At 40.8% G+C, this 16,795-nt stretch overlaps 1 protein-coding gene across 1 annotated transcript; it reads left to right on the top strand.

The window, feature by feature from the left end:
• The first annotated feature begins 2,858 nt into the window (after positions 1 to 2,858).
• On the top strand, positions 2,859 to 16,316 carry LOC115164805 (annexin A1). Its single transcript, XM_029717620.1, has 13 exons — positions 2,859 to 2,959; positions 3,733 to 3,804; positions 4,219 to 4,309; positions 4,943 to 5,037; positions 5,210 to 5,323; positions 10,305 to 10,395; positions 10,489 to 10,568; positions 10,652 to 10,708; positions 10,796 to 10,889; positions 14,355 to 14,450; positions 14,842 to 14,900; positions 15,193 to 15,315; positions 15,913 to 16,316. The coding sequence occupies exons 2-13, from the start codon at positions 3,745 to 3,747 to the stop codon at positions 15,967 to 15,969; spliced, it is 1,017 nt and encodes a 338-aa protein (XP_029573480.1). The 5' UTR covers positions 2,859 to 2,959; positions 3,733 to 3,744; the 3' UTR covers positions 15,970 to 16,316.
• Positions 16,317 to 16,795: the final 479 nt, after the last annotated feature.

Here is a 16,795-nt window from a genome sequence, read left to right on the forward strand (position 1 = left end):
AAACAAGCCAACATAGAAATACAAAAACTAGAACCTAAGAACATAGAAAACATAGAAAAACACCAAACACCCCCTGTCACGCCCTGACCTACTCTACCATAGAAAATCACATCTTACTATGGTCAAGACGTGACAAAAACAAACATATGTAGGTAACTCTTAAAAAAAACATTGACACAGGCAATCCTCGATACCTACCTTTACAAAAATAAACTGTGTTAATTTCTATGAGTGGCGATTATAGCAAAGCCACAACACAAAAAATACATGAATTGCACTATAACGGTGACAAACGGTGCCCACAAACTGTTAGGGCCTACATAAAGCTGTCCCAACAGCAGTCCCAACACCTTACCACTGCTACACCTGGCTATCAGCGGAGCCTTGTCTGGCAGCGAAACAGTTCATTCAGCCTCATTTACTGCCTTTTTAAAAAACATAGCTGATATGGCTGACTTGCTTAAACAAATGGGGTTCCTACTGACAATTGAGATGTACAAACTCTGGCTTAAAGGGACAACAAGCGGATAAGAGGCAATCCGTCATTTCGATTAAGACATTAATGAGCGAGCTAGGACAGACGTAGTCAATAATACTAATTGTTCAGCACTTTTGAAATGTACAGCGACAGAATTCAGAACATGGTCCGTTGAATAGCAGGCTAGTGATTGCTTTGCAATGCTTGCAGTTAGCCACTGATTCCTTCCAAACCACTCATTGCTGAATTTGCGATATCCAACTAGTTGTGTAATGTTTATGTCCCATAGGGCGGCGCACAATTTGCCCAGCGTCGTCCGGTTTTGGCCGGAGTAGGCCGTCATTGTAAATAAGAATTTGTTCTTAACTGCCTTGCCTAGTTAAATAAAGGGTAAATAAATGAAATAAAAATTAAAAATGTCCAATGGCCGATGAGCACCGATACGTTTTATCTATAATTTCTCTTCATATGACAAGGATTAAAAAGGATTTGCCAGTAGATTGTCGACTTGATTCATGATGATGACTACTAGCTAATATTTTGAAAGTATGACGTTGACATGATCTGTCCAGTCAATGCTACTGTGGATATAAAGTGATTTGATGTCCTTTTATCTGTGGCCAATGACCTTGACCCTTCTTGGATGGGCACTGTAACTCTATGGCAGCACCCAAGGGGCTTGAATTTCTAGCTCTACCCTTAGATTTGGCGGTGACATAGTGTCCCGATGAGTAACAAAACATTGAGCCAATCACAGCGCAATTAGAGAACATTATCAACCCCAGCGCTCCGTATTTTCCGCTGGCTGCACCACCACAGAAAGCACTTACTCAGGAAAGCAAAAAAGAGACCATGTTTGCATGCGGCTTTATTAACTCAATGTATATACATAGTTTGAAAACTGATATGTGACACGTATTAATGCCAAAATAACATGCAAAGCAGGCAACCCCCATCCCCCAAATGTGGGGCTAAAAATGTGGGGCTCAGTGGCGACCACCCTGAAGGACGGGTCGCCACTGTGCAGTTGGTACTGCACTGTAACTGCAAAATAACTACAGTTAAACTGCAGTTTAATTACAAAATGACTGCACCACTACAGTTACAAAAGTGAGGATGCAGTAAATGTTAATTGATCTTTTGCTGCTGGGCGTAGGGAGGTGTGCCCCTTATTCTGTCCAATGAGGTATTTTCAGAAAATATATCTGTCCATTAAGGATCAACCTGGGATTCAACAACAAAGCGGACACCCCACCACTTTTTGGTAAACAGCTGAGGGGGTGGAGAAATGTATCCACTTTCAAATCCATAGACAGAGAAATGGATGCAAGGACTGACCATCCACAGCTGTGCCTCTGCAATCTCAGTCTTTTCTCTTTGATTGTAACTGCCAGTGAAAGTTATTTAACTTTATCTCTGATAGTCTTGTTACTCAGGGTGACAGAGCTTCTCACAACCCTGCTGAGATAACTGATTATTATTAGAAATTACAAAATAAATACAATTTGGTCGATAACAAAAAAACATCCTTTCTGAATTTAAAAATCATCCAACAATGAATCATCTACAATATTACATGTAATCAGTTTCTCCCCAACCCTATTATGTGCATGCATTGAAAAGGTTGTTGCCTACTCTTTCTGAGTAACTTCTACAAACATCTCCATTGTATGAAGCATGGAATGTTGAAACAAGTTGGAGAAGGTAGCTTACAGGTAATGTCAGGTCCCAGTCTTGTGGCCTTGACAACCACAGGAGGTAGCTAGTAAACCACACCCTTGAGCCACTCTTTACCACCAGCCTCAAAGGAGGATTATACATGAGATTATACATGAGATAAAATTTATAGTTTAATCATGTTTTAAAACTTTACAGCAGGGATCCACTAGATTCAGCCATGGCTTATTTTTTTCTTGAGCGGATGGTCAGGGGGCCGGAACGTAGACTGCAAATTGACCACAAGAAGTCCAAACAGATATAATGTTTGACTAAAACTGAATCATTTCAAGCCTTGCTTATATTTGTTCACGTGTCTCTCTATTATGCATGGGAATACTCAGGAACAGATTTCGGTAATTGTAACACCAGATCGAAGCACAACTTCCATAGGCTAAGAAATCACATTTTACTTTAATGTAGTGTCTACATTAAATATTGAATTTGTTCACATCAACACAAGAGGGAACCTTACTAAACAATCCACATCTGTTTTCATTTAACCAAATTGTGTCAGGACTATCAGTTTTGATCGACATGGCTGCTATTAATTTACTGACAACTTTATTGCGGTGCATGGAAACGTTTACGCAGTCTTGCAATCAGAAGTGCCTGTCCAATGGTACGAATTGCGAGTGTGGGCTGCACCGTTGCTACTGTAGGTGGGGTTTTTCGTGTATATATATATACACATGGTTGTGCAAATTCCCAACCCCCGCAATCTCAGTCTGAGAAAGTTTCACAGTCCTTACCTGTGGCCAGCTGGTAAGCTATCCCATTTTTGATTCAATATACCTTCTGCAGGAAATTGAGCACCTCGACTTCCAATCCTAGATAACAATAATTTGTTGTTGTCATACCATTATATTTTGCATTTAGGAACTCTCCTTTTTCGGGACGTTGAAAACGTGTTTAGATGGGAAACTAACTTCCCTGTTTCTTTGTCGCTCCGATCTGGTAGCTAGGGTGGCTGTGGCGTAGTAGTAACATTTCCGAATTATTTTGATTTGATTATTTTCTGTATCGGTTGCATATACCTGAGTGAGCAGATCATGTTACGTCTTGAAAAGCATTGTGAACTAACTGAGTAAAAGTGACGAAACGGTTAAAGTTGTGAGGGAGTTCTAAATGATTCCAGTTAGGCGTGGTCATCACCAGATTTTTTTTGATAACATTGTGTGGTAGATGGGGCAGTTTGTTCTGCAGTGACATACATAATCTGTACAGCCTCAAACACATTTCTATCCAGTTGTTGTAGGCATATAATTGTATTCTATGGAATGATGATTAGCCGATATGTGGCAGCCTATCATAGGCAGAGAAATGGTTTACTTTTGTGTTGGGGATGAGTCCATGAAATACAGTTTGACGAAATATATACATGGTCTGGTACTGTTACTGTAGCATATTCTGGCATCAAAGAAGGAGCTTTTCAACTCTAATTATTTTAGAAATTCAATAGACTTTGGTGTCAATATAGAGGATATTATTAATACTGTACTGTGGTTATTACTGAATCGCCCTGTTTCTCTCTGCAGACCTGTTCCACCATGTCCTTCATTGCAGCCTTCCTAGAGCAGACCGTCTATCTGGGCATGCCCGATGACATGGTAGGGTTCTGTTCCACTTGCTTGAGGAAAAGCCTTAAATCTGCAAATATTTACCAGACTGTGTTTGTACATTTCTAGCCAGATAGAGAGGAGGGGACAGGGGAGGACAGAGTGAGAGCAAAAGTGATGGATGTTGAGGGTAAAGAAAGAGGGTCAGTCTGAGTGTCATGGGAGGAGAGATGGATGACCATACTTATCTTGTGATTCATAGAAGGAATTTAGTAGGTGGAGCCCTTCGGTTCAGAAACATTAGAAACCAAAAATACAAACTGCACAATTCCTTCTCTTTCCCCGTCTTTCCCTATTCCTTGTATGGAATGTTTCTCCCTTTGCTTCTGAACTATTCTCTACATTTTGTGAAGGTATCCATTGATTCACTGCATGGCAGCTAAATGAAATTGTTCTCTGTCTCAGACTTTACTCAATCAGGGCACTGTGATTCCCTACCCGCAATTCAGTGCCGATGGGGATGCAGGCATCTTGGATAAGGCCATCAAGGCCAAAGGTGAGGTTGACACACACACACACAAATAATGTTTGAATGGGTTTCATAGCAGAGAAGCTTAGTTGAATAGAACTCACTCCGTGTAACATGAGGCAGCATAGGGGGACATTCTGAGAGGGAATGGGAGCATGTGTGTACATGTCTGTTTTTATTGTCTTAAGCTGGGGAGTAGTCAGATTTCTCACCGTAAGCCTGGGGCCACACAGATTGTTTTGTGTTAGTTAAAAAATTGATAAAGGCTCATGGATAGGCTAGGCAATAATGTTTCCTAGAGACGGGTTGGCTGTTTAGCAACAAAACTGACGAGTGTACAACTATCTGGCAAAACAGATGGGATTGGCTATACTTCGTCTGAAGTTGTTGGTTAGCTATCTAGCGAATTTTAGCCATATTAGCATAGACAGGGCATTAGTCAAAACAAGACATGGTATCAATAAAAAGATTAAACGAGATGAAACGAGACACCCACGATTCCCTACATGACAGATTTTTGTTATTTGTTGCTAGCTATCTGACCGTTCAGAATCATAACGCACACCTTCTGGCCACACCGATGCACGCTCATCATTTTCGTGACGTTGTTAGCCAACCCATCTATTGAACAAGTCCTTCCATCTTGTCTCTGTGACCTAGGTGTAGATGAGAACACCATCATTGATGTGCTGGTGAAGAGGAGCAATGCCCAGAGACAGCAGATCAAAGCTAGCTACCAAAAGGCTAGTGGCAAGGTAAAACGGGACACCCACTAGGTGCGTTTGGTTTAGCATGTGCGGGTGGCGGCTCGTTGTTGGAATTTGCACTTCTGGAACAATGCAAAACATGCAAACTCCAGCCACCTGGAAAGCTAAAACACACACTTGTGTATGACTGTGGAAGTGTGTATCAACCCTCTATCTGCAGCCTCTGGAGACTGCCCTGAAGTCGGCCCTAAGTGGAGAGCTGGAGGATGTGGTTCTGGCACTGCTCAAAACGCCAGCCCAATATGACGCCCAACAGCTCAAACTGGCCATGAAGGTACACATGCACTCACCCACTCCTACTGAGAATATACAATACTACAGATAGCAACAGATACTGTATTGTACAAATGTTTAAAGAGTAATGAATTGTTTCTAAAGAGGAAGCTGTGATGACGTCATCCTGTATTCTTGTTCTGCGGTTTAGTCAGACCCACCCACTTCCTAACACCCTACCCATAGTGACTCATTGTGCTTTATTATAGTGTTGTGTAATAACGGTGGGACTTTTAAAATGACAGTCTGTCTGTCTTTATACAATGGGTGGAACTGTTTTAATGTGAGGAGACGGTAAGAAAAGTGGTGATGAGTACCTACTGTACTTTCAATTTCACAGTACTTTAAGTTTCACGATACACAAGTCTGTGCAGTGTGTGTGAGCCCAGCTAGCACATTTGGTTTCTAGGAAGTTGTGGGAACGTATGTTTTTGGTTTCCCATTGGTTGTGGTAACTAAGCCATACGTTTCCTGACTGGTAAAATGGTTGCAGGGAGGTTCCTATGGTTCCTCTAAAGTTTTCCTGGGAGGTTTTATTAATGTTCTGAGAACGTAAATTATAGGTTACTTAAAGGTAATTTAATAACGTTCTGTGAACATGTTTCAATTATACTTTTTTATACTGAACAGAAATATAAATGCAACATGTAAAGTGTTGGTCTCTGTTTCATGAGCTGAACCCCCCCCCCCCCCCCCCCCCCCAAGTAATTTCTCTCAGATTTTTGGAACACATTTGTTCACTTCCCTGTTAGTGAGCATTTCTCCTTTGCTTAGGTAATCTATCCACCTGACAGGTGTGGCATATCAATAAGCTGATTTAAACAGTTATCATTACACAGGTGCACCTTGTGCTGGGGACAAGAAAAAGCCACTCTAAAATGTGCCGTTTTGTCACACAATGCCACAGGTCTCAAGTTTTGAGGGAGCATGCAGTTGGTTTGCTGACTGCAAGAATGTCCACCAGAGCTGTTGCCAGAGAATTGAATGTTCATTTCTCTACCATAAGCCGCCTCCAACGTTGTTTTAGAGAATTTGACAGATTGTACAACTGGCCTCGCAACTGCAGACCATGTGTAACCATGCCAGCCCACGACCTCCATCAGGCTTCTTCACCTGCGGGATCGGCTGAGACCAGCCACCCGGACAGCTGATGAAACTCTGGGTTTGCACAACCGAGGAATTCCTGCACAAACATTCAGAAACCGTCTCAGGGAAGCTCATCTGCGTGCTCATCGTCCTCACCATTGTCTTGGCCTGACTGCAGTTCGGCATCGTAACTGACTTCAGTGGGCAAATGCTCACCTTCGATGGCCACTGGCACGCTGGAGAAGTGCGCTCTTCACGGATTAATCCAGGTTTAAACTGTACCGGGCAGATGGCAGACAGCGTTTATGGTGTTGTGTGGGTAAGCGTTTTGTTGATGTCGATGTTGTTGGGTTATGGTATGGGCAGGTGTAAGCGACGGACAACGAACACAATTGCATTTTATCAATGGTCATTTGAATGCACAGTAGATAAAATGACGAGATCCTGATGCCCATTGTTGTGCCATTCATCCACTGCCATGTTTCAGCATGATAATGCACAGCCCCATGTCGCAAGGATCTGTACACAATTCCTGGAAGCTGAAATGTCCCAGTTCTTCCATGGCCTGCATACACACCAGACCATTGAGCAAATTTGTGATGCTCTGGATTGACTTGTATGATAGCGTGTCCCAGTTCCCGCCAATATCCAGCAACTTTGAACCGCCATTGAAGAGGAGTGTGACAACATTCCACAGGTCACAATCAACAGCCTGATCAACTTTATGTGAAGTAGATGTTGTTCTACATGAGGCAAATGGTGGACACAACAGATACTGACTGGTTTTCTGATTCACGTTCACCTTTTTTGTAAGGCGTCTGTGACCAACAACTACATATCTGTATTCCCAGTCTTCAGAAATTCATAGTTAGACCCTAATGAATTTATTTAATTTGACTAATTTCCTTATATGAACTGTAATTCAGTAAAATTGTTGAAATTGTTGCGTTTTATTTTTGTTCAGTATAATAACACGGCTAACTTAGTTTGCGTTAACTCCAATCGCAGGACACATGGAACTTCATTTGCTAAGGCATTATTAATCATGCAAACACATGTTTTTTTTAATTGTGGCATGGAGTCAGTCCGATTCGAACCTATAATCTTCTGTTCTCTATCCATGGAATTAGTTCATTGCGCCATGCCATATCTTTATAACACATACAAAGTGGTTCATTTTAGTCTATTCAAACAAACACCATTTCAAACGAAAATAAGCACTCATTAAGATCAGGTGTGGCCAATTAATACATTTGAATACATTTAAAGCTGCATTGTGTAACTTTTTGGGCGACCCGATCAAATTCACATAGAAATGTGAGTTATGCATCTGTCATTCTCATTGAAAGCAAGCCTCTAAGAAGCAGTAGATCTGTTCTATGTGCACTTTTTCTATGCTTACCGGTACGTTTTTTTTGTTTTTGCATCTTACTTTTGTACACCAGTTTCAAACGGCTGAAAATACAATATTATTGGTTATGGAAAATATATTTGTGACCCACCACCTCAATTCAGTCTTGTGTCAACATTTTAAATTGTGTTTTTTACATTGGATAAAAGTACAGACTCAGAGCTACAGTGGTATATCATACACTGCAATTGAGGAACAATGGGAAAGTAATTCCGCTTTGAGAAAATGGTCCTTGAATGTTTTGGTACACCTACTAGAGAGCTCTTCTTTGTCTACACCCATTCAGCATCGTTCACACCCTTTTAAGCCCCACCCATCTCTTTAAGGATTCACATGAGGCCATGTGCTAAACAGAGTGAGTAAGGTAGTGTAGTAAACATCCAAAGATTTCAATACTAAAAGTGCTGAAAGTAGTATCAAAAATAGTAGTAAAAATACACTAGTCCTTGGCCTATATCCTAATCTGACTTTGGTGCAGGTCCTGTTCTTCATATTGTCGTTTCTGGTAAATATACAGTATATTAAATCAAATTGTATTTGTCACGTGTACAGGATAAAGGTGTAAACGGAACAGTGAAATGGTTATACAAATATTGTCTAAATTGATGGTTCATGTGAAAGAAATGCTATAACCACCAACCCAGCCACATCTAGCTAAATTGATGGGTCACTATTGTCTAGACATGTACACATGTTCATGAAATACAATGGATCACCATAATCACCCCCAGACTGTCACGATCGTCGTAATAACATTTGGACCAAAGCGCAGAGTGATATTGGTTCCACATGTTTATTGAATGAAACACACAAAAAAAAACAAATAAAGAACGAACGAAACGTGAAGCAAACGAAGTGCTCACAGGCAACTACACAAACAAGATCCCACAAAACACAGTGGGGAAATGGCTGCCTAAATATGATCCCCAATCAGAGACAACGAAAAACAGCTGCCTCTGATTGGGGACCATACCAGGCCCACATAAAAATAAACAACCTAGATTACCCACCCTACTCACACCCCGACCTAACCAAAATAGAGAATAAAAAGGCTCTCTATGGTCAAGGCGTAACACAGACACAGCTGGCTAACTTGATGGGATATGTAATCGTCTGGCGAAGTTGAGTCTTTTGTTTAGACAGGTAGGTAGCTGAACAATAAACCATAATCCCAAGCCATAGCTACAGTACAAATGGATTGTTGTAGCTAGCCACCATGCATGAAATGCTGTAGTATGAATTTTCAGGTAGCTAAAGCAAACCAAACTAGGTTCTAGCAATGGAAATGGATTGCAGATCATCCACCTAACGTTAGGTTGCTGGCTGGCTAGCTTTCTTTCGCAAGCTAGCTAACAGTACGCTTTAACTTAAAATGAAAACAACTCATAACTAAATTAGAAACGTATAATACCTGAAAATGAAGCTAGACTCTTACCCGTATACATGGATGAACACTTGTTTGTCCTGTTGTCAAGTCACTCCGGTTTACACTGACTGTGCAAAAAGTAGTCCATCACAACCGTTTCCCACTGATCTTTGTCAATAGCGCCTGCTAAATTCAGGGCAGCAATGTTGTTGAGAGCAGTAGCAACACTTTTGCACTTCTCCATGACTAAAATTCTCTCTCAAAAAAAAAAAGCTGTGGTAGCAAGGATTATCTACGCATACTGAGCAGCTCATGTTATAGACCGACGCATGCTACATATCAGACCAATCAATCCGAACTCTTCTCTCAGCCTATCCATTATCTCAGCCACTCATGGCTAGCGGGAAGGTTCCTCACTGTTTCCGTGGCTAAACCAACTAGGCTCGTAATTTTAAAATTGTATTCGTATTTAAAGATGGCATACATGTTTGTTAAGGCACGTGAAAGTTCACATGTTCCAGAAGACATTTCTGCCCAAAAATGCATTTTGAGAAAATGTATTTGTTTATATTCAAATGCCTCTCCTGTAGTGACGTGCGACATACGTTTAGCTTCCTGGAAAGGTCACATTTCATAGCGGTTTCGATGGTACAATGATTCTCTACGCTATAGTTGCTTGTTTTGTCACAAACTGAAATTAGGCCTAAATTCGATCTATAACGTTCTTTGAACGTTTCTGTTTTCTTGTGGTTTTAGTAAACGTTAAGGTAATGAAAAGCCAATTTTTGTCAAGTTCCTTAAATGTGCTGGGAATGTTCCAAAGCCAAGCAACTATCCTGCACCATTCACGGAAGGTTGTATGCAAAATAACCATAGGACAACCAAGCTCTAGAAAACATCTGGTTTTTAGAATATTATATGCTAGCAGTGCGGTGTCTGGAATAGTGGTAGACTTGTAAGTGCAGGTAGTCCCCTGTTTTTGTTCCGTTTGGGGCATAATTAACATGGCCCTGCTCTTTGTGTTTGTGTCATCCGATCCTGGGCTCTTTTGTCTCAGCTTTGACTGATGTGACCCTTTTGTCCTTGTTGACCCTTACCCCTCTCACCTATCTCTCTCAGGGATTGGGCACAGATGAGGATACTCTGATTGAGATTCTGGCCTCCAGGACCAATAAAGAGATCAGAGAGATAAAGAAGGTCTATAAGGAAGGTGTGTAATATGTTTATGTCCGCAATATGTAAATGTCCTGTACGTGATGTGATAGTTACAACAAGACAATAATCATGGCTTTTTTCTTGCTAGAATACAAAAAGGAGCTGGAGAATGACATCAAGTCTGACACAGGTGGAGACTTCAGGAATGCTCTGCTCTCACTCTGCAAGGTGTGTTGTGTGTGTGTGTGTTTAACTTCGGATGAATAGTTTGGAACAATAAACCCACCCCCTCCCCCCTTCACATACTGTAGGCTACTAGGAATGAGGACACCATGGTGAACCAGGAACTTGCTGACAGTGATGCCAGGGTATGGAGGAAAGAGAGAGAATTTAAGAAGTCAATGTGTAATGCGAATCCTGTATGTGATGCCTGTGCCTACTCTATCGATCCATAGGCCCTGTATGAGGCTGGAGAGAAGAGGAAGGGAACAGACTGCTCTGTCTTCATAGACATTCTGACAACCAGAAGTGCTTCTCAACTCCGCCAAGGTGAATATGTGATGGCACAGCTCTGTGAGCTTAAGTCTAATCAAAACATGGAAAGTTATGTTGCTTTGAAAGTTGATAAACTTGTAAAACCACTAGGGGTGTCCCCAAAAAAAATCTTGGTCGACCGAAAGATGTCCTTCAATTTTCAATCGATTTTCGTTTATTTTTTCCATATATACAGTGCATTCGGAACGTATTCAGACCCCTTGACTTTTTCCGGAATTTTGTTATGTTAGTCTTACTTTAAAGTTAATTAAATATTTACACACAATACCCCATAATGACAGTCAAAACTGGTTTTAAGACAATTTTGCAAATGTATTAAAAATACAAAACAGACGTACCTTATTTACATAAGTAGGTATTCGAAATTGAGCTCCGGTGCATCTTGTTCCCATTGATCATCCTTGAGCTGTTTCTACAACTTGATTGGAGTCCAGCTGTGGTAAATTCAATTAATTGGACATGATTTGGAAAAGCACACAACCTGTCTATTTAAGGTCCCACAGTTGACAGTGAATGTCAGAGCAAAAACCAAGCCATGAGGTTGAAGGAATTGTCCGTAGAGCTCTGAGACAGGCTTGTGTCGAGGCACAGATCTGGGGAAGGGTACCAAAGAATTTCTGCAGGATTGAAGGTCCCCAACAACACAGTGGCCTCCATTCTTAATTGGAATAAGTTTGGAACCAACAAGACTTTCCTAGAGCTGGCCGCCCGGCCAAACTGAGCAATCGGGGGAGAAGGGCCTTGGTCAGGGAATGGACCAAGAACCCAATGGTCACTCTGACAGAGCTCCAGGGTTCCTCTGTGGTAAATTCACCGGAAGTTTCACCGAAAACTTCTGGTGAATTTACTAAATTACTCATGATAAACGTTGACAAAATACATAACAATTATTTTAAGAATTATAGATACAGAACTCCTTTATGCAAACGCTATGTCAGATTTTAAAATAGCTTTTCGGCGAAAGCACATTTTGCAATATTCTGAGTACATAGCTCGGCCATCACAGGCTAGCTAATTTGACACCCAAGTTTGGGGCTCACTAAACTCAGAATTACTATTAGAAAAATTGGATTACCTTTGCTGTTCTTCATCAGAATGCACTCCCAGGACAAATGTTGTTTTGGTTCCAAATAATCCATAGTTATATCCAAATACCTCCGTTTTGTTCGTGCGTTCAGGTCACTATCCGAAGAGTAACGCGCGAGCGCATTTTGTGACAAAAAATGTCTAAATATTCCATTACCGTACTTAGAAGCATGTCAAACGCTGTTTAAAATCAATTTTTTTGCTATTTTTCTCGTAAAATAGCGATAATATTCCAACCGGGCAACGTTGTATTCATTCAAAGGCTGAAAGAAAAAAAAAATGGAGAAGTCTCGTGAACGCGCATCTCAGTCTCACTGTCCCTAGGCTGACCACTCACAAACAGAGCTGCTGTACTTTGCCCAGAGACAGCAGACACCCCATTCCACTTTCTGGCAGCTTTAGAGAGCCAATGGAAGCCTTAGAAAGTTTCACGTTACAGCACAGATGCTGTATTTTTGATAGAGATGCAACAGAAGGACAACAAATTGTCAGACAGGGCACTTCCTGTATGGAATCTTCTCAGGTTTTGGCCTGCCATATGAGTTTTGTTATACTGACAGACACCATTCAAACAGTTTTATAAACTTTAGTGTTTTCTATCCAAATCTACAAATTATATGCATATTCGTTTCTGGGCAAGAGTAGTAACCAGTTTAAATCGGGTATGTTTTTTTCATCCGGCCGTGAAAATACTGCCCCCTAGCCCCAACAGGTTTTAATGTTGTAAATGACTATTGTAGCTGGAAACGGCAGATTTAAAAACAAAAGGAATATCTACATAGTAGTACAGAGGCCCATTATCAGCAACCATCACTCCTGTGGAACGTTGCGTTTTAATTTATCATTTTAAAAGGCTAATTGATCATTAGAAGACCCTTTTGCAATTATGTTAGCACAGCTGAAAACTGTTGTGCTGATTCAAAGAAGCAATAAAACTGGCCTTCTTTAGACTAGTTGAATATCTGGAGCATCAGCATTTGTGGGTTCAATTACAGGCTCAAAATGGCCAGAAACAAAGACCTTTCTTCTGAAACTCGTCAATCTATTCTTGTTCTGAGAAATTAAGGCTATTCCATGTGAGAAATTGCCAAGAAACTGAAGATCTCGTACAACGCAATGTACTACTCCCTTCACAGAACAGAGCAGAGCAAACTGGCTCTAACCAGAATAGAAAGAGTGGGAGGCCCCGGTACACAATTGAGCAAGAGGGCAAGTACATTAGTGTTTCTCAAACTAGACACTGACGCCTCACAAGTCCTCAACTGGCAGCTTCATTAAATAGTACCCTCAAAACACCAGTCTCAGCGTCAACAGTGAAGAAAGGACTCATGGATGCTGGCCATCTAGGCATAGTTCCTATGTCCAGTGTCTGTGTTCTTTTGCCAATCTTAATCTTTTCTTTTTATTGGCCAGTCTGAGATATGGCTCTTTCTTTGCAACTCTGCCTAGAAGGCCAGCATCCCGGCGACTCCGTCCCTTCTTCACTGTTGCCGTTGAGACTGGTGTTTTGCGGGTACTGTTTTAATGAAACTGCCAGTTGAGGACTTGTGAGGCGTCTGTTTCTCAAACTAGACACTAATCAGCTGCTTTTACGAAGCCCCAATGTAGCACTGTTCGGCTGCTGGAATTCTGTGTTCAGTTTAAAAAAATCTCTTGCCTAATGGGACAACCACAGAGCCTGCTCAACTTGACTGGCTGCTGTAAATGCGATTAAATTGTCCATCTTTTGCTTAAACAATTTAACCACAAAGAGTAATTTTAGTTAGGCCTAATGGAATTCATTGCTCCAGTGTACTCAGTACTTTCTCCTTGGCTAAACTAGGCTTGTAATTAAACATGTTTCAGATGTATTCATATTTTACAGAAAATATACACATTTGTTATTAAGGCACATGAATGTTCACAAAGGCATTTCTGAAGAAATAATAATAATCCCTACTGTGAAGAGGGAACCAGCGCCAGATGACCAACTTCTTGAATCCCGTCTCTCTCTCTCACACACACACAGAGAGAGAGAGGTTGTCTCAGATTTGGGATGTGCAAAAAATACATTTCCAAGTCACACATGCATCTAATATTCACTTGTACATGTGTGAAATAGGACGAATATAAGCACCCACCAAATTATTATAAGTACACAAACACTTATTTTCTCACCACCTGTTAATTACATTAGTGTTCTTTGTTTTTGTCATCAGTTAGACACTGAAGTTGGGCAAAATGTTTGTCAACGCAGCACAAATGCTACTCGAATATAGATGTGCGTGGGGTTTTCCCTTTTTCATACACTGTATGTGCAACCACACATGACTTGATACTGTGTGAGCGTTTCAAGTACATCATTATTTTTCTCTCTTTCGCTCTCTCTCTCAGTGTTTGAGAAGTACTCCAAGTACAGTAAGGTGGATGTGACAAAGGCTATCGACCTGGAACTGAAGGGAGACATTGAGAACTGTCTGACTGCCGTAGGTGAGATAGCACTGCCAGGACCAAGCCTAGTAATGTTCCAATGTCTTTTAAATAATCTGTGCATCACTCTCAATCCATGTCTTCTGCTGTATCACACCCTTCACTGGGCATCAGTCCTGTAACATTACACTATGTCCTTCATTTTCCTCATGCAGAAAAAGCCCACGCTGTGAGCAAATTAACATTGGTCTCTCGAGTATAAAATAATCATCACTTTTTAAAAATATGGGATGGCACATTATCCAAGGCAAATTCACTTTACTACAACTCCTGCAATGCACTGGTCACCTCATGGCCATTCCGATACCCTTGCGACAGCTTTGGAGAATGCTGCCTCTTGTCTGTGCTGCTCTATGATGTCATCTGACTGGTTTTTCTATCTGTCTTTCAGTGAAGTGTGCTGGAAGCAAGCCTGCTTTCTTTGCTGAGAGACTCAACTTGTCCATGAAGGTCTGTTTACTGTTAAACATACTTACAGTGCGTTTTATGTACCAGACAAACATTTTCAAAACAAAAATGTGTTTCTTATTGGACACATCCAGGTATTCCCTACCTGTTTCTGTCAATTTTCTACCTAATGAATACGTCTCAGTTTTAAGAGTTGACAATCTACTGAAGAACTAGAGAAAACGTTTATGCACATATACTGTACAAGACAGCACAATTATATCTCGGTTCAAGCTAAGGACCTTGCACTATCTGGTTATAAATCTTCAGTTTGTGTGCCTGTGCCATACCCCAGGGTAAAGGAACCAGGACCAAGATTCTGACCCGTGTCATGGTGAGTCGTTCTGAAGTGGACATGGCCCGGATCAAACAGGAGTACAAGAAGACGTTTGGGAAAACCCTCTACCAGGATATTCTGGTGAGCAAACATCTCCACTGCCAAAGTGGCAATAAAAGTCAAGGAACTGTTTTCCCAAACCCAGATTAAGCATAGTACTAGACCTTAAAGCTTTTTCAACAGATCCTCCATTGAGAAAGAGATTAAACCCAGTTATAGGCTTAATCAGAGTTTTAAGGACATCACATTGTATGAAGTATTCTGATTTCTGGGTCCAATTCGAGATAGGATAGAAGACTGACCATGTGTGAAATGGAGAAATATGGAATCTGAAAATAATTGTCAAAATATGTTATATTTAAGCAATAAGGCCTGAGGGTGTGTGGTATATGGCTAATATACAATGGCTAAGGGCTGTTCTTATGCGCAACGCGGAGTGCCTGGACACAGCTCTTAGCCGTGGTGTATTGGCCATATATCACAAACCCCCAAGGTGCCATATTGCTATTATAAACTCTTTACCAACATAATTAGGACAGTAAAAATAACTCTTGTCATACCTGTGGTATACCTCAGCCAATCAGCATTCAGGGCTTGAACCACCCAGTTTTGTAATTTGGTGTCTAAACATTATTTATATTTTGTAGAGTAACTCTGTTCTCTCTCTTACCCCCTTAGGATGACACCAATGGAGACTATGAGAAGATCTTACTGGCCCTGTGTGGAAGTGACTAACTTTTTCCCTTATCTCACCAGGAGACAATGTCTACCACAGTGCATGAGTGCCAATGGAGAATAATGTACATGATGAAACATTCCCCTCCAATGCCTCAAATGCTCTTGCCAAATGCTGAATATGTTTCATGACAACAATCTGAAATGGCAGTCCTGATGTATTTTCGCTACATGCTAACGGCAATAAGCACAGTTAGCATGTTAAGCAGCATTGCATAATTTAGCCTAGCTTCAGCAGACTTGGTGATCCATAGTGCAATATATCGCACACCAAGAATATACAGTGGCATTGTACCCTGGTTGGATAACTGGTCCTTTGTGAAAATAAAGCATTTTATGTGGATCCATATTGTCTGTTGAATTTGTTTGTATATATTTTTCATTCTATGCAACATTGCATGTTAATAATTAGGCTACAAAATAATGCTATCTATGAAAAGTTATAATTTGATAATGACCCATCGAGAATGAACCTTGTCATGAGTTACATTTACAACATTGTAAAACACAGACATGGTGTGTAATACAAATTAAGATCCATCTCACTAGAATTTCGATAGACATGTGTATTAGGCCTACAGTAGCATGACAGGCTTTGGAAGGATGGTCCCGTGAGACTACAGTTACATGTAAAGCCTTTCTTGAGGAAGACAGAAAAGTAGAAGACACCTTTTAAAAAAACGACTGACTTCTCAATCTTATAGACATAAGCCTAATTAACAATCGAACCAGGTCTCCTTTGAAAAATTGATTTTATCTCGATGAGGAAAAACATGTAAAAAAAAAAAAACGCCAGAGGCAAAAGGTTACGAAAATGTGTTGTTCA

Source organism: Salmo trutta, chromosome 27, assembly GCF_901001165.1.
Source record: "Salmo trutta chromosome 27, fSalTru1.1, whole genome shotgun sequence".
Taxonomy (NCBI): domain Eukaryota; kingdom Metazoa; phylum Chordata; class Actinopteri; order Salmoniformes; family Salmonidae; genus Salmo; species Salmo trutta.

Coding starts and splice junctions, on each gene's coding strand:
- LOC115164805 (XM_029717620.1), top strand. CDS start 3,745: ATGTCCTTCATTGCAGCCTTCCTAGAGCAGACCGTCTATCTGGGCATG. Junction 10,396..10,488: donor AAAGAAGGTCTATAAGGAAG/GTGTGTAATATG, acceptor TTTTCTTGCTAG/AATACAAAAAGGAGCTGGAG. Junction 10,709..10,795: donor TTGCTGACAGTGATGCCAGG/GTATGGAGGAAA, acceptor ATCGATCCATAG/GCCCTGTATGAGGCTGGAGA.